Consider the following 22056-nt stretch of genomic DNA (forward strand, 5'->3'; position numbering starts at 1 on the left):
GCCTAAGATATTCCCAAACTTGGGTATCCGGCTGTTTTTGGACTACAATTCCCATCATCCCTGACCAACCAGAGATGATGAAAGTTGTAGTCCAAAAACAGCTGGAGACCCAAGTTTGGGAAACAAGCCTAGACCTTCACAGGCGCCTTCCCCTAAGCAACTCCACAGGACTTGCCCAGTCCAGGAAGTACACCTGAATGGAAACTAGAGAATTGAAGGCCTGTCTTCAGGCAGACAGCTGGCCCTTTAAGATGTAGTGAGTCACAAAAGGGTGGAGTGTGAGAGAAGTTGGCCTGAGGGGAGGGGCTTAAAAAGGCTCAGCCTGCTTTCCACCTTTGGCCACACCCACACCATACATTTAAAGGGCTATGATACCACTCTAAACAGTCACGGCTTCCCCCAAAGAATTCTGGGAACTGTGGTTTGTCAAGGATGCTGAGAGTTGTTAGGACACCCCTTATTCCCCTCACAGAGCTCCAATTGCCAGCATTCACTGTGGAGAGGGACTGCTTGTTAAATCACTCTGGGAATGGTAACTCTGCGAAGGGAAGTGAGCTGGGAAAAGTCTGGACTTTTACAAGGATGAGACGTCGGCCAAGCATCCCTACGATAGCCACAAAGCTGGCTTAATAAGGAAAAAGAAGAGCGGGGCAGGGGGAGCTATCTATTCCACTACCACCCTATTCCTTCTCTGAGCCAAGGAAGAAACAGAAGGCAACTGAATTACATGTTTATTACATATGTTTAAAAAAAAGTTAAGGCAAGAAAGAAAATTACATCCACAGGAAGGAAATAAGAAATAAAAAGAGAGGGGCTCTAGGTTGTCTTCCTGCCACAACCTCACATGGGCAGAACAAAAGCCCCCCCTTCCCCTTTTGCTCTTTGCACCCATCTCCCAAAGCAGCGAAGGACCTGCCTCCCAGGATTTTTTAATTAGCCCTTTTGTTGCATTGCCTTCCCAAATCTGTCCACCGCTTCCCTGTCCCCCAAGCTCCTCACCCCATAGAAAGGGGGGAAGGATGAGAGGGAGAAACATACACAGGTTGTGTACATACCGTAAGATCTAAACTGCACGACTTCCCCAAGAGAACCCTGGGAACTATAGTTTGTTAAGGGTGCCGGGAATTGGAGCTTAGAGAGGGGTAAACTACCATTCCCAGGATTCCCGGAGGCGAGGGAGTCATGCTCTAAATGTACAATGTGTATGGAGGCCTGGCTCTCCTTTGGGGAGAAAAGCCCTGGTGGATCAGTCCCACGTATCCACACGGTAAAGTGCACAACATCCACCAAAGAATCCTGGGAGCTATAGTTTGCCCTCTCACAGAGGAATAGTTCCCTGCACCCTCAGCAAGCAACAGTACCCAGAATTCTTTGGGGAAGTCATGTGCTTTACATATGCAGGCAGCCGCGCTCCTCTCGGGGAGAGTGGAGGTGTTTTCCCACAGGTTTTTCCCTCACGTGTTCCATCGTTTTAATTTTTTTAAAGAGGAGGATCTTATATTTAAAATAGCCCTTTTTGCTTCCTTCCCCTTTGCGGGAGAAAAGTATTGGCGAGCAGGGAGTATGGGAGATCCCACCCTCCCTAGATAGTGCATTAAAAGGAAAAAGAACACAAAAGAGGCCGCCATCAGCTGCCATCCTCTCCGTCTCGCCCCACAATGTGTGAGGTGCGCATGAATGCATGTTGGTGGTGCCAGGGTTGCCTGATACTCTAGCCCTCACCAGTCACTCCTCCTCCCGCAAGTCTTTTTCCCAGCTTCAAAAAGCACAGACCGAGAGGTTGGGAGAAGACAAGTTGCACTTATAGTTAATGAATTTTAAAAAAATTAGTTTAAAAAAATAAAACATTTGCTCTTTTTGCTTTTTTTTTTTTTTAAGGAAAGGGGGTGGGGGAAGCCAAGTGCCTTTAGTGTGTGTTTTTCTTCCATAGGCTCTGCCCCGCGACACACTTTTTAACAAGCCCTGGGATGGCGGGAGATGCCCCAAAGATGCCTCCCGTTTCTCTCTCGCGCGCATGTGTGCGCATGTGCACATCAGCACTGCGACCACTGCCGGGTGTCCTCCTCCAAGTCTCACAAGACGGTCAGGTCTTCTTCGGGAGGGGTGGGGCCGAGGGGAGACCCAGGGGGGTGCCCGTTGCTGACGCTGCCACCCAGCTCTTCCTGCAGGTAACGGCGGATCTCCTGAGGCAGGGTGAGGCCCTCCAGCTCGCACTCGCGTTCCAACTGGGCTGCCAACTGGGGAGGGATGGGGAAAGGGAGAAAGGAGAGAAGCAGGAGGGGAGAGAAATGAACACGCTCCGATCTCTGCTATGAGCCGTAACGTCTCACAAAACTCAAGGGGTGGCGCTACACCCGCCCGCTCCACCGCTTCCATCAGTGGCAGAGAGGCTTTCTCACATGTGGCACCGCTGCTCGCCTTCCCCGTCCCCAGAAGTCAAGTGAATGGCAAGACTTGAAGGAGCACGCTAGGTTCGCACTGGGATTTGTGAGAATCGGGGTGCAGTGGTGGTAGCGGAAGTGGGGCACGGTGGGCAGGCACAGGAGGCGGCAAATTTTGCCTCCGGTGGCAAAACGGGATGGGCCACCCTTCACACACACACACACACACACACACACACACACACACACACAGAGTGAGAACGAAGGCTGCTGAAAATTTGCATCTCAGGTCTCTACACAGGGGGTGATATTAGGCTGCCATCCCTTTGGCAGGTGGGCAGCTCCTACAGCATGGAGAAGGGCCCTAAGCTCGGTGCTAGCACATCTGCTCTGTGTGCAGAAGGTCCCAGGTCCAATCCCTTGCCAACTCCAAGTAGGGCTGGGAAAGACTTCCTGTCTAAAACCCCAAAGAGCTGCTGCCAGTCAGTGTAGACAGTACAGAGCTAGATGGACCAATGGTTTGGCTCAATGTAAGGCAGCTTCCTATGTTCCTATTGGCAAAGGGGCATTGCTCAGTGGTACAGCATCTGCCCTGCATGCAGAAAGCCTGAGATTTGATCCCTGGCATTTCCAGGTAAGGCTGGTAGAGACGTCGTTCCTGAAACCCTGGACAGCCACTGCCGGTCAGTGTTGACGATACTTGGCTAAAAGGACTCAGCTCCCGATCTTTTTAATCTTCCTCTGGCAGCCCATTTCTGCTTGTGAACACATGCAAAAATGGGAACGCTCCCGAGGCCCGAGAACTTATAGCCAGAACGAACATACAACTCGAATTCATAGAAGAAAAGCAACGGTTAGCAAACACAACTACGTACACAACAGAAACCAATCCTAAACGCTCTGTAACACCATCCATTATTAAAACCCTAGAAACAGAAGATTTGGAGCCTAAAACACAACCAAAGAGAGAGAGAAGGACCCACACTCTCAAGAGCTGCTTGAGTCAGTGGGAAGGCTCTTCACGCTGTTCAGCAGATTGCAAACGCTTTACAGCTTGGGTAGGAAGCAAGGCCACTTGGAAGCGCTTCCTCGATGGCCTCAGCTCGCAGGCTGCCTGTGTGTTAACACTTTAAATTGGCTCAACAATGGGAGGTCTTTGGCGCTGGCAAACGCAGAAAGTGCTCTCCGGCTGGGTGGCTGCCAGGTGACGGGAAGACGCAGCCGCTTTATGACTTGGCAACCAGCCCTAGAAGGTGGAAGCAGCAGCCTTAAGCCTGCCTTTTTTGTTTGCCAGAGGCCACAGGGCAGTGGTGGCTGGGGCCAGAGGCAAAAGGAGGCACAGCAACTAACACAGATTTTCACCTTTGAGCAGGAGGTTCGTCTCCACACAAAAACACACATTCATACGCTGCCCTCTATCCTCCATCCGCACAAACAAGAGGCATTATCAGAGCCCAAGAGCTCATTCCAGGCAGGAAAAGCCCTGAAGGAGGGTGTGAAGCCTGAGGAGACTTCTAAGGGACAGAAAGAGAGGCTTGGAGGGGCGTATTTGGCCCCTGGGTTCCCCATTCCCTGCCCCTACAGCCATTCTTGCAAAAGAAAAGGTCTTCTCCCATGTTTGCCTAAGAAAACAACGCAATAAAAAGCTGCGCAGGATCAGGCAGTCCAGCATCTTTTTCTCAGAGTGTCCAACCAGATGCTTACAGGAACCCAAGAGGAGGACCCGAGTTCAAGAGCAACTCTCCCTGCTTGCGATTCATAGCAGGAGATATTCAGAAGCACATTACCGCCCTCAACAGGGGAGTGGGAACATAGTCATCATGGCTAGTAGCCACTGATAGCATCACCATGAATTTTTCTAACCAGTCTTTCAAGCTGGTGACCATTGCTGTATCTTCTGGAACAGTGAATTCCAGAGGTTACATATGTGCTGTATGGAGGACTTCTTTTTTGCCTGTCCTGGATCTTTTAGCTTCGTTGCATGACTCCCAAGTTCTCCATTCTGAGAGGAGGAGAAAAGTTTCTTCCAACCTACTCCCTTCACAGGGAACTACATTTCCCAGAGTTCCCTGGGAAGAGGGATTGATTGTTAAACCATCCTAGAGATTGTAGCACCGTAAAGGGGGAAGAGTGAGCCTCCTAACAATTCTCATCACCCTGAACAAACTACACTTCCCAGGATTCCTCTAACCAGGCAAGCAAGAGACATTACCACAGCTCAAGTAAGCATTCGACCCAGACAAAAGCATTTGTAGAGGTTATTGAGCAGAGCCAATGGATGAGGGGATTATGGCCTAGGGAGGAGGCGTGGGCAAAGGGAGTCGCACAGGCCCCAGTTGCCCCCAATAACCCCCTTCCCTGCCCAAATATATACAGTGGTACCTCGGGTTACATACGCCTCAGGTTACAGACTCTTCAGGTTACAGACTCCACTAACCCAGAAATAGTGCTTCAGGTTAAGAACTTTGCTTCAGGATCAGAACAGAAATCATGCTCCGGCGGCGTGGCGGCAGCAGGAGGCCCCATTAGCTAAAGTGGTGCTTCAGGTTAAGAACAGTTTCAGGTTAAGAACGGACCTCCGGAACGAATTAAGTACAGTGGTGCCCCACAAGACAAATGCCTCGCAAGACGAAAAACCCGCTAGACAAAAGGGTTTTCCGTTTTTCGATGCGCTTCGCAAGACGAATTTCCCTATGGGCTTGCTTCACAAGACGAAAACATCTTGCGAGTCTTGCGATTTTTTTTCGCTCCCCCCCCTTTTTCTAAGCCGCTAAGCCTTTAATAGCCGCTAAGCCGCTAATAGCGCTAATCCGCTAATAGGGTTGCTTCGCAAAATGAAAAAACTGCTAGACGAAGAGACTCGCGGAACGGATTATTTTCATCTTGCGAGGCACCACTGTACTTAACCCGAGGTACCACTGTAGTCTAGAATTTTTCCAATGGACAACTTGAAAAATAAAAACCCAGGCTCAGTCGGTAAGAGCATGAGACTCTTAATCTCAGAGTCGTGGGCTTGAGTCCCGTGTTGGTCGAAAGATTCCTGCATTGGACTAGATGACGCTTGTGGTTCCTCCCAACTCTACAATTCTGTGACTCCCAGAAGCATTTGCCGCACTCACCCGTGGCTCTTCGTCCTCAATCAGCTGTAGTATCCCCTGGTGTCCTGCCAGTAGCTTCTCTTGGCGCCGTTTCTGGGCTTCCTCAAGCTTTGGGATGGAAGGAAGAGCAGAGTCAGTGAAGCAGGGATAACGTTAACATAGCTCTTTTTTCACCAGTTCGCTCAGACTTGCAGGCTACAGTGTTTCCTGAGGAAAATAAGGCCTACCCCTCCTTGGTCATTCCTGCCTTTGATGCTTCCAGGTCGGACCCCTGTAATGCACCTACACTTGGAGATGGTCCAGAAACTTTAATGAGCTGAGGAAGCAGCGGCCAGAACTTGTGTGTCTAGGGCTGGCAGGACAAACCATTCTTAGGTCATAATTGGATTGCAATTTGTTTCCAGGCTCATTTTTTTATATATATAAATAATAAATGCCAGTTTTGAATGTTCTAAATTTACAACCTGGGAATCAGGGTTATCGCAGGAATTGCTTCTTTTTCTACATACACGTGTGGGATTTGTGCTCAATGTGAAGCTGTCCTTGCTTTTGCTTTGCCAAGAGTAACGCTGTTTATAGAGTTGAGCAAAAGGGCCTTTTTGGTGGTGATGCCTACTCTATGGAACAGCTTCCCAGGAAAGGCATGCTGGGGTCCCTCTTTTGCCTGCTTATAAATTGACCCTTAAGATTTTGTTACAACTGGTTTTAACTGGGGTGGGTTGTGTGGTTTTTATGTTGCTGAACAGATCACCCTCAGATTTTTTTTATGAGATAGCAGTTGTTGTTCTTGTTGTTTAGTCATTTAGTCGTGTCCGACTCTTCGTGACCCCCTGGACCAGAGCATGCCAGGCACTCCTGTCTTCCACTGCCTCCCACAGCTTGGTCATGTTCGTAGCTTCAAGAACGCTGTCCAAAAGTGTTTATATACTGCTACCCACTGGGATAGCAGTATATAAACACTTTTATGAAAAAACACACAATCCAAATAGCAATAAACACAATGTTTTTTTAAAAAATAAAACATCCATTAAAAATGCTTTCAGGTTATGTACAATGTGTGTGTGTGTGTGTGTGTGTGTGTGTGTGTGTGTGTGTGTGTGATAGCAATAACACTTTCTTATGTGAAAACAAATTAATGTGAAAAGTTCCCAAGCAATAAAAAAAAATTCTAACCAACACTCCTGTTGTATGCTACTTGCTGTGCATGTTGAAGATGACAATAAAGGCTTACAAAAGAAACACAAACACACAAATTCACATGCAAAACAATTTCAAATCCAATATAGTACTGCACAGATAAAGAATGGGATAAAATTTTCTACACTTAAAAGGGTCATTGAAAAATGAAGGTCTTCCCAAAGCGATGGAGTTGTGAAGTGCAGGTGAGATTTCAAGAGTGCCATCTCGACTCAAAAGCCAGTGTGGTGTAGTGGTTAGAGTGTTGGTCTAGGACCTGGGAGATTATGGTTCAAATCTCCTACTAGACACAGCTTTGAAGTTTGGGGAAACCCAGCCAGATGGGCAGGGTATAAATAATAAATTATTATTATTATTTCTATAACCAAGTGGTGTGTGTGTGTATATGTAAAAATAAAATTCATTTTATTTTAATGTCCAATTTATAAAAGTAAACGGACACTGTATGCTCTTGGGCCAGTCACTGCCTCTCAGCCTAACTTACCTCACAGAGTTGTGGTAACTCCTGGTTTTACCCTCACAACATGTGGCGCCTTGAGCTCCTTGGAGGAAGGTGGGATAGAAATATAATAATAATTGAAAAATGAATAAAACTGGGAATGGGAAACTCACCCTGCGAATGGAGTTCACCGACTCGGTGATATGTCTCCTGTTTATCTCCGTCAGTTCCCTGAGGGAAGACAAATAACCTTTTCAGGATGAGAAGATAAGCCTCTGTTTCCAAGTAAAAAAAACCCCTGTCCTCTCCACACAATCAAGCACAAGACACTAGTCGTAAACCAAAGCAGAACCGGCAATCCCACCACCTCTCCAAGCAACCCAGACGGGCCTTCAAAAACGTGGCCCGACGCTTGAGGCCCAGCAGCTCCCATGCCCTTAAGGGTTTGCCCCTTAAAAATTGTGCGCTTCTGCAAACCGTAGCCAGGGGAGGCAGGTGTCCATTGGGGCTGCAATGGCAGAAGGCAGGAAGACCAATAATAAGTGGAGCCAGAACCAATGATAGATACAGCCTAATCATCCTGGCTTTGTATCCTTTTTCCTCCCTGCTGAGGGGAGCAATGCCAAGACTAAGGAGGAGAACACAGAAAACCAGTGTCACCCACTGGACTGGTCTGTAATGAAGAAGGCATGCAATGCGTACAACATGGGTAGGCAAACTAAGGCCCGGGGGCCAGATCTGGCCCAATCACCTTCTAAATCTGGCCTGTGGATGGTCCAGGAATCAGCGTGTTTTTACATGAGTAGAATGTGTGCTTTTATTTAAAATGCATCTCTGGGTTATTTGTGGGGCCTGCCTGGTGTTTTTACATGAGTAGAATGTGTGCTTTTATTTAAAATGCATCTCTGGGTTATTTGTGGGGCATAGGAATTCGTTCATTTCCCCCCTCAAAATACAGTCCGGCCCCCCACAAGGTCTGAGGGACAGTGGACCGGCCCCCTGCTGAAAAAGTTTGCTGACCCCTGGCGTACAACATGGGGCTATCTTTGAAGGTGACTCAGAAACTACAACTAATCTAGAATGTGGCAGCTGGACTGGTGAGTGGGATCGGCAGGGAAGATTCTTTGTTTTTTGTTTTATAATTTTTATTGGGTTCTTGATAATTTTATACATATAAAACATAACCATTTCAGACACTGAAATACAAGATTCTTTTGAACCTTCAGACCTCCTTCCCTCCCTCCATGGCTTCCATGTTTAACTTTAAATTTGCTGCGTATTTTACCATTATACTTCTATTATATAACCATAATTGCCATAAATAATTCCACATTACAAGTGTCACTACATCCCTGCCAAAGATTTTAACTGTTTGCAGTGGTCTTTGAAACAAATTACAAATTTACTCCAGTCTTTAGAAAATTCTTTGAGATAAAGGTGCTTCGGACATATGGTTAAGATGGTGATCTAAGACAACAACACTAGCAGGGTTGTAAGAAGACTTGTAACGATAACGATAGAAGTACAGTGGTACCTCAGGTTACATATGCTTCAGGTTACATACGCTTCAGGTTACAGACTCTACTAACCCAGAAATAGTGCTTCAGGTTAAGAACTTTGCTTCAGGATGAGAACAGAAATTGGGCTCCGGCGGCGCGGCGGCAGCAGGAGGCCCCATTAGCTAAAGTGGTGCTTCAGGTTAAGAACAGTTTCAGGTTAAGAACGGACCTCTGGAATGAATTAAGTACTTAACTCGAGGTACCACTGTAAAGTGGATAATGAGGATGTGTTTAAATATTATAAAATGGAAACTGAATATATATTTTTTTAAGATGTGATCTAAGACACTACTATGAACTTGAGGATACTGTTTCTCTCCATTTATCTCAGTTTAGGTTTAATTTTGGTTTAGATTTTTTCAAAAAAGAAGATCGCGCCTGCTTTGATCTTACAGGAAAAGCAGCCCCTAGAAAGCAATCGAAGAAAACCAACCTATCCCCGAGCCAATTCAACTCACACGTCCTTTTTGCTCTTCCTCTCCCGGGATTTGGCTTCCGTGATGCTATTGTGTCGTTTCCGGTCCAGGATTTTCTGAAGCTCCTTCTTCTCTCTAACCAAAGGTTTGGGGGTGCAGGGTGGGAAAGAATGGGCCTGGGCTCAGTGGCAAAGCAGAAGGTCCCAGCTTTAATCACCGCTACTTCCAGGTAGGTCCGGAAGAGACTCCTGTCTAAAACCCTAGAGAACCACTGCCAGTCTGTGTAGACAACACTGAGCAAGATAGACCGATGGCCTGACTTGATATAAGGCAGCTTCCTAAGTTACTGTTTGATTAGGTATTTCGTTCAGAACAATGAGGACTAGAATCTTACTTTAGCAGAGCAGCAGTGAAGCACCTGCTTTGCAAGCAGAAAGCTGCAAACCCTCCGCTGGGAAAGAGTTTGAAACCCTGAACTGCTGCTGCCACTTAGCATAGACCAGAGATGGGGAGCCTTGACTCCAACTCCCATCAGCCTCAGCATGCATGTCCAGAGGTCAGGCATGATGGGAGCGGCAGTCCAACAACCTCAGGAGGATGAGAAGGTCCCCACAAGCACAGAGCTAGGTGGGACCTCAGTTTGGCTCTGTCTTAAGGCAGCTTCCTATCAAAAAGGCAGGCAGCATCTGGAGGAGGTGGAACAGCTCCTGAGAGTCCCCAAGAGAGGCTGCTGCTTCCTCTCACATTTCGCCTCACGCCAGTACTCACTTTTCACTCATCTCCTTCAACTTCTTCAGCTGGGCAGCCTGGCAATCCCGGGCAATCTCTCTCAAGCGCTGCTGGGCCTGAGGCAAGGACGGGGGCAGCGGGGTGGGAGAGAAATGGGGGCAGGAATTAATATTCCTCTAAAATGGGCCCAGGGACATGGGAGACGCTGTGGGTTAAACCACAGAGCCTAGGACTTGCCAATCAGAAGGTTGGCGGTTCGAATCCCTGCGACAGGGTGAGCTCCCGTTGCTCGGTCCCTGCTCCTGCCAACCTAGCAGTTCGAAAGCACGTCAAAGTGCAAATAGATAAATAGGGACCACTCTGGCGGGAAGGTAAACAGCGTTTCCATGTGTTGCTCTGGTTCGCCAGAAGTGGCTTAATCATGTTGGCCACATGACCCAGAAGCTGTCTGCAGACAAACGCCGGCTCCCTCGGCCTATAGAGCAAGATGAGCGCGCAACCCGAGAGTTGGTCACGACTGGACCTAATGGTCAGGGGTCCCTTTACCTTTACCTTTAAAATGGGCCCAGGGTGTGTCTATTGTTATTATCTTCTAAAAATTGATATACTGGTTGATTGTAAACAAATAAACAAATCCCAGAGTGGTTGACAAAAATAAGAAAACAATGCAACAATTAAAAACAACTGTTTTTGCTTGCTTGCTTGCTTGACTGACTGACTGACTTACTTACATATTGCACTAGCCAAAGGCCATGGCAACATCCAAAGAAGGGTAAAAGGGGGAAAAATACAGCAGTCGCTTTATGTGCAGTAAAACCATAGTCAAATCCACCAAAATTTCTTATTACACAGAATAAAAAGTAATTCTCAAAAAAAAATAAAAATGTGCAAATTAGAGTCCGCATTTCAATTGGCTGCTAGCCCATCTAGTTCTTTCTTCTTAATTTTCCTAGCTCTCACCTATGGTTTAAAAGACCATAGATTGTTTAATTAGAAGAGGAACGTTTTCACTGCCACCTAAGGATATATAATGAAAGGGTGCCAGGGGAGCGTCCCTGGGGAGAGCAAACCACAAGTGGGGAGTCACAGCAGAAAAGGCCCCGTTCTCATGTTACCACCCTTCGAACCTCTTGTGGAGGAGGCACACAAAGAAGGGAGATTTTAATGTATGACATTTATTGTGCTTTTAATATTCTGTTGGGTACGAGCAGAACCACAGGAGCACAGATTTTGACATGAGGACAAAACTTGGAATCGTTTCTTTCTTTCTTTTTTAAAAAAGGCTGAAACTAGAGCTCAGCACTACAAGACACAGAACCACCCGCTCAGACATCTCAAGGTCTTTGTGCAATTTACCTTTGTGCGCACACACAAACTTTCCCAGCAGGGACATGGTGGTTTGGGAACAGGGATGCTGAATCTCAGGGCCGCCAGGTGCTGTTGTGCTTCAGCTCCCATCATCCTCAACCATGCTAGCTTGGGCTGAGAAGAGCCTAACAACAACAAATGGACACCCACAGCACCCCCGGCTTAGAGCCCACTATTTGAAGCCCCGCCCTGCCTTTAAACACCTGGCGCAGGTGCTCTCGCTTGCAGTCCCTCTCCAGCTGGTGCTGAACCTCCCGCAGCTGCAGCAGACCTTGCATCTGGCTCTCCTGATCCAGCTCCAAAGAACTTTGAGACCTACAGGGGGAAGGAAAAGAGCTGCACGTCAGGAGGCGCAAGTTGGCAAGAAAGGGTAAAGACTGCCGAGCACAAGCTCAAGCAGAACGGGGAGCACACAGTAAAAGTCAACAAGGAATGAGTAATAATAATAATAATAATAATAATAATAATAATAATAATAATTTATTATTTATACCCCGCCTATCTGAGTGAGTTTCCCCAGCCACTCTGGGCACCTCCCAATCGAGTGTTAAAAACAATACAGCATTAAATATTAAAAACTTCCCTAAACAGGGCTGCCTTCAGATGTCTTTTAAAAATAAGATAGCTGCTTATTTCCTTGACATCTGATGGGAGGGTGTTCCACAGGGTAGGCGCCACTACGGAGAAGGCCTTCTGTCTGGTTCCTTGTAACCTTGCTTCTCGCAATGGGGGAACCGCCAAAAGGCCCTTGGCGCTGGATCTCAGCATCCAGGCTGAACAATGGGGGTGGAGACGCTCCTTCAGGTATACAGGACCGAGGCCATTTAGGGCTTTAAAGGTCAGCACCAACACTTTGAATTGTGCTTGGAAACGTACTGGGAGCCAATGCAGATCTCTCAAAACCGGTGTTATGTGGTCCTGGCGGCCACTCCCAGTCATCAGTCTAGCTGCCGCATTATGGATTAATTGCAGTTTCCTGGTCACCTTCACAGGTAGCCCCAAGCATGCACCACTCTGCCGAGTAACCAAGCAGGTGGAAGAGAGTCGGGTGTGTGTGTCATATACCATCCCTCTTTTCCCTCCCAGTAAAATCCTGCCTCTTGGGTAAATTCAACGGCGGCTGCTACCTATCTAGGCAAGGGGGTGTGTGGGAGCCCTACAAGTAGGCAGAGCCAATCACAGACAGAGCAAACACACACTTCTGATTGTCCCAGGCCCAGAAAAGCACGGCTCTGAGCAGTTTTCTGCTTTTCTCATGCTTTCTAGGCAGGGGTCCAAGCAGTTTTGCCTCTGCCCTGCCGCTTTGTCCTACCCATCGACTTGTCCATTCCTTTTCTAATGGCATCCCCAAACCAGCCTGCACTCTGCTTATTCCAATCCCCATCCCTGGACAGGGATCTGGCTGGCTCTAGCTGCACAGAGCGATAGGACTGTAGAATTGCAAGAGACCCCCGAGAAATGCCCTGCTGCTTTCCTCTGAGAAAAGTCATAGTTTATCACTGAATTGGACTAAACAGCAATTCTGTAGAATTCTGTTTTTTTTTCTGTGGGGAAAGCTGCAGAAAACCTCTTGGACAAGTGAAGTATGGCTGAGCCCTCTGTTAGTGTGCTGCAGCAAGACTTTCCCATAAAGGCAGCTCTCCCACTTCTAGCCACGGACGCATTAGCCCAAGCCAGTCCCTTCTCACCCTTCCTGGCTGCGCAACCGGCTTTTTTCCCCCTGGGAGAACTGGGCGCTCTGCTTCTTGTTTTGGCTGCAGATCTTCTTCATGTGCTTCCGCCGGAGCTCCTTCAGCTCACGATACTGCTTCTTCAGCAGCTTCACAAAGGACTTGTGCTGGCGCAGCTCCTCCAGGGACTGGGGGGACACTTCTGGAAGATACCCCCCCAAAACACCCACCCAGGCACAATGGGTTACAGAATATTGTAATCCCCGTCCAACAACAAGGGGATGAGAGAGAGCACATGCAGCGCAAGGCAGTTCCCAACTGCCCCTGTCCACACGTTTTCAAGTTTCTCTCTGGAGTCAAAAGGACTAGGAACTTGATTCCAGAGAATACTAAAAATGACTGGCTGTGGTTCCACCATAACGCAGGTTTATTTTTGAAATCCACAGTAGCAGTTCAAGACTTTTCCTTCCCCCACTTGAAAATTGATGAGGGTCTTGGAAGATGGGTTAATTACCGTATTTTTCTGTGTATAAAACTAGGGGGTTTTTAAACTAAAAAATTAGGTTTGAAATTGGGGCTCATTTTATACATGGATAGTGCTGAGGGGTGTTTCCTTAATTTGGAGTCCTCAAAAATAGTCCTCTTATACATGGGGGCGTTTTATACACGGAAAAATATGGCATTATACAAATAAAAAACATTCACAACTTATATTTTCACAACAGTTTGTTTTCCAGCACTGGCATCAAAACCAGCATCGCATTGTCAAAAAAAATATTGTCAAAAATATCTCAGATTCTAGGACAGGGTCTTGTTAGCCTGTGTGATAATTTATTTATTTGTATTTATAATTAGATTTATATTCTGCCTTTCCTCCAAGGAGCTCAAGACAGCACACACTGTTCTCCCCTTCCCTATTTTATCCTCACAATGACCCTGTGAAGTAGGTTAGGCTGAGAGAGCATGACTGGCCCAAGGTCACCCCATGAGCTTCATGGCCAAGTGGGGATTTGAAGCTGGGTCTCCCCAGTCCTAGTCCAACACTCTAACCATTATGCCACACTGGCCCTGCCTGGGCAAAATGGCCTCGGTCTCCATTAGCCGAAGAAGTAAGTCAAGCACAAGAGTCAAGGACAGAAAAAGTTCAACTGGGCTGCAACAGACAACCCTGAACGGGGCTTGTGGGCCCACAGTTTAAGAAATCGGTGATCTAGAGCAGCTGTTCCCAGTTATGGGTCCCTAGATGTTGCTGCACTACAACTCACAGTGGCCCCAACCAGCACAGAGGAATGATGGGAAATGTAGTCTAACAGCATCTGGGGATTCAAGGTTGGGAAAGGCTGGTCTAGAGGACCTTTGGATTCTATCTTCAAGGGTGTTGGCACAACAGTGTCTTCTTACCTGCAAGGATGCTGGCAATCAGATCGTCCCTTTGCACTACAGGGTTGAGAGAAGGCGAGAGAGAAAGAAATGAGAAACAGGAGTTAAAACAATGAAAGGGGCATGAGGGTATCCTTTTAGAAGTTTGTTCTTAAAACACGGGTCCAGGAAAGTATGGGGAGGTAGTGGGGCACATTCCCAGAAAATGTACCCACTGCAAGGACAGCAATTGTGGCGGCAGTAACCCCAACTGCATAAACCCCAAATGTGTTTTCCTAGAACTTATTTATTGCTAGAAGGCTGCTACTGGCAGTTTTTGGGAGCGGACAGATCAATAATATTAATATTAGTAAGAGTTTAATAATGAATATGCCGCTTACTTGCCAAAATGCCTTCTAAATGCTTTACAAGTATAAAATAGATTATAAAAGTGATTCGTTGTATTGAGTTAATTGGCACCATGAAGAAAGCAATGGAAAGATAAGCATTATAAAGACCGTAAAAGTAAATAAATACAGAATAAATCACTTCCATCAAAACACTGAAGAGAAGCATCCACAACTAAATTGTACAACAACCCACCCAGCCTTAAAACAGTCAAAAAAGCAGGTTTAACTCAGGAGATCCAGAGAATGCTTTTCTAAGCAGGTGTGCCTTAAAGAGCCAGCGGCATGCCAATACTGATGGGACCTATTACAGCAAGGAGAGCATTTCGTGACACTGATGCCACCGGTGGAAAAGCCCATCCCTGCATTACGACAAACCAGTAATCACCAGGCCACAGCAACACAGGGGATCTTCCCAGCATAGTTCAGGGGAATGTTTGTGGGGTGGGGAGGAAGCGGGGGGCGGGGCAGAGAAATAAGACGCCCTGTTGCTATAAGGCTATAGGCAAAATAAAAAGAGGTAAGCAAAAAAGAAAGAAAAGAAAACCCCAGCCATTCGCAAGTAGTGGTAGGAAAACCTGAAAAAATAGAGGAGGAAATATAGCTCAGTTGGTGGAGCATGAGATTTCAGAATTGTGGGCTCAAGCCCCACATTAGGCAAAAAAAAAAAATGCCTGCATGTAAACTTGTCTGTACACTAGACTAGCATATCCGAGTTCAAGGACATATTCAAGGCAAAAAGAGGGAGCATAGCAGGGCTGTTGAGGGGCGAGGCCTAGGGAGAGTTTTGCAGGACATACATAGAGGCCTAAAGGTAAAGGGACCCCTGACCATTAGGTCCAGTCGTGACCGACTCTGGGGTTGCGGCGCTCATCTCGCTTTATTGGCCGAGGGAGCCGGCGTACAGCTTCCGGGTCATGTGGCCAGCATGACTAAGCCGCTTCTGGCGAACCAGAGCAGTGTACGGAAACGCCGTTTACCTTCCCGCCGGAGCGGTACCTATTTATCTATTTGCACTTTGACGTGCTCTTGAACTGCTAGGCTGGCAGGAGCAGGGAACAAGCAACGGGAGCTCGCCCTGTAGCGTGGTTTCGAACCATCGACCTTCTGATCAGCAAGTCCTAGGCTCTGTGGTTTAATCCACAGCGCCACCCGCAACCACATAGAGGCCTGGAGGGCTGCAATTGGCCCCTGGGGCCTAAAGTGCCCTATGCTGCTTTAGATCTTACCTTGACTGGGAACTACGCTGGGGCTCCGGGTTGGGGGGAGCAGGGGAGGTGGGGGCTTGTGTGCCTCTTCAGTTGGACCAGTGGTCACGCCAGAGGAACTTCTTGACACCGACGTCCGTGGCTTCTCTGCATTCTCCTGCTGGCGAGGAGAAGTAGCACAGTGGCAAATTCAGAAGTGCGGGGTCCCTTCAGAACAGTCACACCCTCACCCTTCTAAGATTGTACAATAATCTTGCAATTACACAACTGTAATATGAAGGGGGTACGTTGCAGTTATTGGTGCCATTTGTTGCCTTTCAGCTAGATCTGCTATTTTCTGTGCATGTACAGTCATACCTCAGGTTGAATGTGCTTCAGGTTGAGCGCGTTCGAGTTGCGCTCTGTGGCAACCCGGAAGTAACGGAGCGTGTTACTTTTGGGTTTTGCCGCTTGCGCAGACGCTCAAAATGACATCACGCACATGCACAGAAGCGGCGAAAAGCGGCGTGCACGTGCGCAGACGTGCTGTCGCTAGTTACGTTTGCTTCTGTATACGAACGGGGCTCCGGAACGGATCCCGTTCGTATGCAGAGGTACCACTGTACATGATTTGGAGTGCTCCATTATCTTCTCTCAGAGGGACTTGCGTTTGGCCTGAAGCTTCGTTGTACGTAACAGAACTTGCACACCGTTCTCTTGAAAACGAAGCAACCCTAAATGCTTAGCTTTGGCGCATGCAGTGGCCAAAAAGATCCCCTTTCATGCTGATTGGGCGGCTGTAGGATGCTGGAGACAGAGACCCTGCTGCAGAAATAGTAAGGAGTCCTTGACCCTGGACCGTTACATCACTGGCAAGGAGGGAGTTGCCTGCACTTCCATAGGTTTCATCCCTTGGTCCCGCCTTCTTAGCAGCAGGTGAATCCATCTCTTCCCAGTTTCACACAGGGTTCTTTCATAAATCCATTTTCTGTCTTGACCTGTAACTTTTTAAAATCCCCATTCTTCATTCAACTTTTAAACCCACCCTTCACCACAAGATGCCAGGGTGGGTTAAAGCCATTTTTAAAAAAAATTTAAAATTAGTTTAAAAGAAACACTATTATTCCCTCTGAAAAATAAATATGTTTTTTTAAAAAATACACACTCGTAAACATGCCAGGCTGTATCCAAGTCAGTTTTATTCTGAGGAGACTCACTGACATTAATGAACCCAAGTTAGCAGTGTCCATTAATTTCAATGGGTCTACTTTGAGTAGGACCAACATTGCATACAACCTTTTTATTACACATCATGCCCTTCTAATACATTTTTTTTTTTTTTAAGTAGAGGATTCTATGGCAGAATTCAGAGAACTATGAAACCTGGGAGGTAACTGCGATCCAACCCACATGGGAAGGTGCAGATCAGGTCCAATGAAAACGAAAACCTTCCAGCCCCACATCCTCTTCCCTCTGTGTGCCATGGCTGCCCTCACCTCACTCTCTCCTATCAAAGCCACAAGCTGCTTGGCTCGCTGGTCCATTAAGCTGACGTGTTTAATGGGGTTGATCAGAGCCTCTGCATAATCTGAGAGGAAAAGAAGATCCATTAGTTTTAACACATGAGGAAGCCTGTTTGTCTGTGTGCGCATGCTTGCACCAACTGAAGTAGACCCAATTAAATTAATGGACCTAAGTTCATCACCGTGAGACACACAAAAAAAATTAGAATATGCACATCCCAGTCTCCAAAGCTGGACTTAAGACACAGATTCCTTAAGACATACTAGCCCTGCTAAAAATATTTTTGTTTACACAAGCCTATCCAGACACGTGGACTGTTCACATGTGTTTTAAGTCTTGTTTTTAGCTTATCATTGATTTTAATTATTTTTTTCTGCACTTGCTTCAGCAGCACATATACTGATTTTAATTATTATTTTTTCAATCATTTTAGATAGCCGATTTAAACATTTTTTTAAACTGCTAATTTTATTATTGGTTATTCTCATTTGTAAGCCACTTTTAAGGTTTTATTACAATCCAGAGGTATATAACTCTTGTGAAATAAACAGTCCTACTCAGAGTAGATCTACTCAGAGTTAGCAAGTTAATGCACGTGGCCAACTAGGTCCCTTAATTTCAGCAGGGCTACTGAGAGCACAACTGTGCTTGATACAAGGAATGTAATAAATGAAAAAACGTAATAGAACACAACCCAAAATTGGGTAAGAGCCCCCCCCCCCCCAAAAAAACCCATATGTAAAGTGCTACTAAAATGTATCCAAGAATAAAACACAAATATAATTTCAGGGAAAAAAATGTGAAACATATAACAAAGAGGTGGATAAAATTACACAAAAATACAGCCGGCTGATACAGCGTTGTAGCAGCAGCTTGATGTGACTAAGAATGAACAGATCTATACTGGAGACAAAATGTGTTTCAAACCCCAAGGGGTCTTCCTCAATAGTCAAGGTGAGCAGGGCTCAAAACACATAATCAAGCACAAGCAGAAAGGTACCACCTTTTCACATCAGCTCATATATCTTTGTATTCTCCTGGTGTGCACAGTAGCCTTCTAGATACGATAGGTCAAGCTAATCTTATCATTGATACAGATCAGCCCTAGTGGCTAACTTTCAGCGACAAATCATGTGTCCCCATCTGCACTTGATAAAGCGATATCATATCACTTTAAACAAGCATGGCTTTCCCCCTCAAAGAATCCTGGGAAATGTAGTTTCCTTGGTTTGGCACGGAGAATTGCTAAGAGAACCTGTTCCCCTCACAGAGCTACTACAATTCCCCAGAGTTCCCTGGGAAGAGGGATTGATCGTGAAACGCCTCCCACTGCAAGCATTCAATTACTTTGGTGATCGTCTGGGATGTAGTCGTAGGCTTCAGTGTAGACCAGCAAGGCCGGGAGGCAGAGGGGCTGGTTGCTTTCGCTGCGCAGGCAAATGTAGTGGTAGCCTGTGGGACAAAGGGAAGGGAAAACACAGAAAAAATCAGTAAGAACTGAGAGGTGGACATTCAGGGGCAGCAAGCACAGGTATTAGGAAAGGCCAATTCTTGGAAATGGAGAGGGAACGGTCATTAGGGGAAAGGACCAGAGCTTATTGGTAAAGCATTGTTCTGCAGGCAGAAGGCGCCAGATTCTGACATCAGGATTCCAGATGTTGCCGGACTCCAATGCCACATCCACATCATGTATTTAAAACTGAGACTTTAGTGTCACTGGCCCAGTCCGGTGAAATAATTAACCCTAGGACTTGCCGATCAGAAGGTCGGTGGTTCGAATCCCTGCGACGGGGTGAGCTCCCGTTGCTCGGTCCCTGCTCCTGCCAACCTGGCAGTTCGAAAGCACCCTTAAGTGCAAGTAGATAAATAGGTACCGCTCCAGCGGGAAGGTAAACGGTGTTTCCGTGCGCTGCTCTGGTTCACCAGAAGCAGCTTCGTCATGCTGGCCACATGATCCGGAAGCTGTACACCGGCTCCCTCGGCCAATAAAGCGAGATGAGCGCCGCAACCCCAGAGTCGGTCACGACTGGACCTAATGGTCAGGGGTCCCTTTACCCTTTAGCTTTTAGAGATTCAGCAGGTTCTTCCTGCGCCCCCTTTTAAACACCTGCTGAAAACCTTTGTGTTTTGCCAAGCCTATGCAGGCACTATGCATCCTTCCTCAATGGTTAATTGGTGTCTGTTTTTAAGTTTTTTATATAGTTTTTCTTGTACGGTTTCATGTTTTATTGCAGTAAATCACTTTGATCTTCTTTTTTAGACATGGGGGTATACACATTTGGTTTTTTAAAATTAAATCAGTAAATGTAAATAAGCAAAATACTATAATACCACTTTATGCAGTCATGGCTTCCCCCAAAGTGTCCTGGAAACTGTAGCCCATTAAGGCTTCTGAGCAAGGGCGCCAGTTCCAGGGGGCTGAGCTCTTTTGTTCCCCTCTATATATCTAGGGTAGGTTCTGCCCCTCCTATGCTCAAAAAGCATGGAGGCAAAGCAGCTCTAATGACTGGCTTCTTCCCCTCCTGCCACAACACTGGCCTCCCCACTTGCCCTCACAAGATGGCACCTCTGGTGCTGAGAACTCTTAGGAGATCCCTATTCACCTCACACAATTCTCAGAGTTCTCTGGGAAGAGTGGCTGTTAAACCACTCTGGGAGCTGTAGCTTTGTGAGGGGAACTCGGGTCTCTTAGCAATTCTTTAGCGCCCCTAACAGACTACAGTTCCCAGAATTCTTTGGGAGAAGCCATGACACTAAAAACTGGTACAGTATATGCAGCTTTAAATGTTTGGTTCAGATGTGCCCTAACCTCCATGAGCCTCTGCCAAGGACAGCCGCTCAGCTAGTGACGGGGGTTGTAGCCCAACAACATCTCAAAAAGTCAAAGGTCCCCCATCCCTGACTTCAACAATCTCTAGCGTCGTGGGAAGACTTTGGAGTATCAGGCACCTTCACAGCTTCACGCACTAGCCAATCATCCCAGTGCCTTTTCATTCAATTGGTGTATTTTGGGGAGAAGGGCTGCAGTTCATTGGTAGAGCAGATGCTTTGCATGCAGGAGGTATCGGGTTCGATTCAGTTAAAAACGATCCAGTAGCAGATTGTGGCAAGAGCTCCCTCTCTGCCCCAGACCCTGGAGAGCAGCTGCCAGTCAGAGTGGACAATACTAAGCTAAGCAAACAAATAAGCTGAGCTGATATAAAGCGCCTTCCTGTGTTTATGGTCCTTGTCTGGCAAATTACAGTGGTACCTCAGGTTACATACGCTTCAGGTTACAGACTCTGCTAACCAAGAAATAGTGCTTCAGGTTAAGAACTTTGCTTCAGGTTGAGAACAGAAATCGTGCTCCGGCGGCGCGGCAGCAGGAGGAGGCCCCATTAGCTAAAGTGGTGCTTCAGGTTAATAACAGTTTCAGGTTAAGTACGGACCTCCAGAACGAATTAAGTACTTAACCCGAGGTACCACTGTATACTGTACACGCATTTTGTGTGTGTGTGTGTGTGTGTGTGTGTGTGTGTGTGTACACATAGAGGTACAAAAAGGAAAATGATTTAGTAAACAGTGAGGCCAGAAGGCCATTAATGCAAAGCAGCGGGTTTCTGACATTTCTGTGCAAAGCACAAATGTATACAAGATAAGGACCACATTTCCGGTGATAAATCAGCCCAGCTAATCTAGAAATCTAGACGGCTGCCCTTATTTTGCACGCACTTGGCTCTCCACAGAAACACTGCGTATCCACTCTTTACACTTCACGGCCTTTTGGCTCTGCTGTCTAAAATGCATGTGCATATATGTAATTACTGCTCCCTAAGGATAAACACTTCTAATTTCTGATAAAGCAGGCGATAGGCCGGGCATAGATAACCTTTGGCCTGTCGAGGGCTGCAATCTCTTGGAGGTGACTCCTGAGGCACTGCATGCTGGCTACGGGTGGGGCAGCGGAGGGCAGCGCCTGAGCAAAAAGGCTGCTGTGGGGAGACACACATAAGCTTACTGAGGGCCACAGGACTGTTCAGGATAATCACCGATGCTCTAATGCCCAAAAAATGCGCCAGAATAAGTATTTTACAGCGCTGTCATGTCTAACCTCAGAAATAAGCCCCGCTGAGTTGAACGACAGTATCTCAGTAAACGGGTATGGGGAGGGGAAGGGGGGGTCACCTGAACGGATGGCAGAGACGGGCAGTATCCGATGCCCCACAAATTTGCCCCCCTCTTCAAAGACAGCTATACGCAGCGAGGCTAATGTAGGAAGCACCACCTGAGGGGACAGACAAGACCGGTGTATTATTAGGGGAAAGGCAGAAACACAAAGACACAACACCTTCCATTGTGATTTTTAGAATAGGAATTTGAAGGGTCTGTGGGTTAAACCACAGAGCCTAGGACTTGCCAATCAGAAGGTCAGCGGTTCGAATCCCCACGACGGGGTGAGCTTCCGTGGATCAGTCCCTGCTCCTGCCACCCTAGCAGTTCGAAAGCACATCAAAGTGCAAGTAGATAAATAGGAACCGCTCCGGCGGGAAGGTAAACGGCATTTCCGTGCACTGCTCTGGTTCGCCAGAAGTGGCTTAGTCATGCTGGCCACATGACCCGGAAGCTGTCTGCAGACAAACGCCAGCTCCCTCGGCCTATAGAGCAAGATGAGCGCCGCAACCCCAGAGTCGGCCACGACTGGAACTAATGGTCAGGGGTCCCTTTAACTTTATAGGTCAGCTA

At 47.1% G+C, this 22056-nt stretch overlaps 1 protein-coding gene across 2 annotated transcripts in view; it reads right to left on the bottom strand.

Moving 5' to 3' along the window:
- Positions 1-714: 714 nt before the first annotated feature.
- PLCB3 (phospholipase C beta 3) overlaps positions 715-22056 on the bottom strand; it is a 67657-nt gene continuing 46315 nt past the window's right edge. Inside the window, exons 22-33 of one of the 2 annotated variants that reach the window (XM_081840872.1) lie at positions 21499-21598; positions 18682-18786; positions 17307-17398; positions 15853-15988; positions 14259-14294; positions 12876-13059; positions 11391-11502; positions 9859-9935; positions 9133-9225; positions 7289-7346; positions 5501-5587; positions 715-2237 (exon numbers count right to left, since the gene is read on the bottom strand). In XM_081840872.1, the coding sequence (XP_081696998.1) occupies positions 2073-2237; positions 5501-5587; positions 7289-7346; positions 9133-9225; positions 9859-9935; positions 11391-11502; positions 12876-13059; positions 14259-14294; positions 15853-15988; positions 17307-17398; positions 18682-18786; positions 21499-21598 (1245 nt within the window). In that variant the 3' untranslated portion in view covers positions 715-2072. Of the gene's footprint in view, positions 2238-5500; positions 5588-7288; positions 7347-9132; positions 9226-9858; positions 9936-11390; positions 11503-12875; positions 13060-14258; positions 14295-15852; positions 15992-17306; positions 17399-18681; positions 18787-21498; positions 21599-22056 lie in introns of both variants that reach the window. The other variant, XM_081840871.1, reaches the window with a different exon arrangement.

The sequence above is a fragment of the Podarcis erhardii genome (genome assembly GCF_964252035.2).
Source record: "Podarcis erhardii genome assembly, chromosome: 15".
NCBI classification, from domain to species: Eukaryota; Metazoa; Chordata; class Lepidosauria; order Squamata; family Lacertidae; genus Podarcis; species Podarcis erhardii.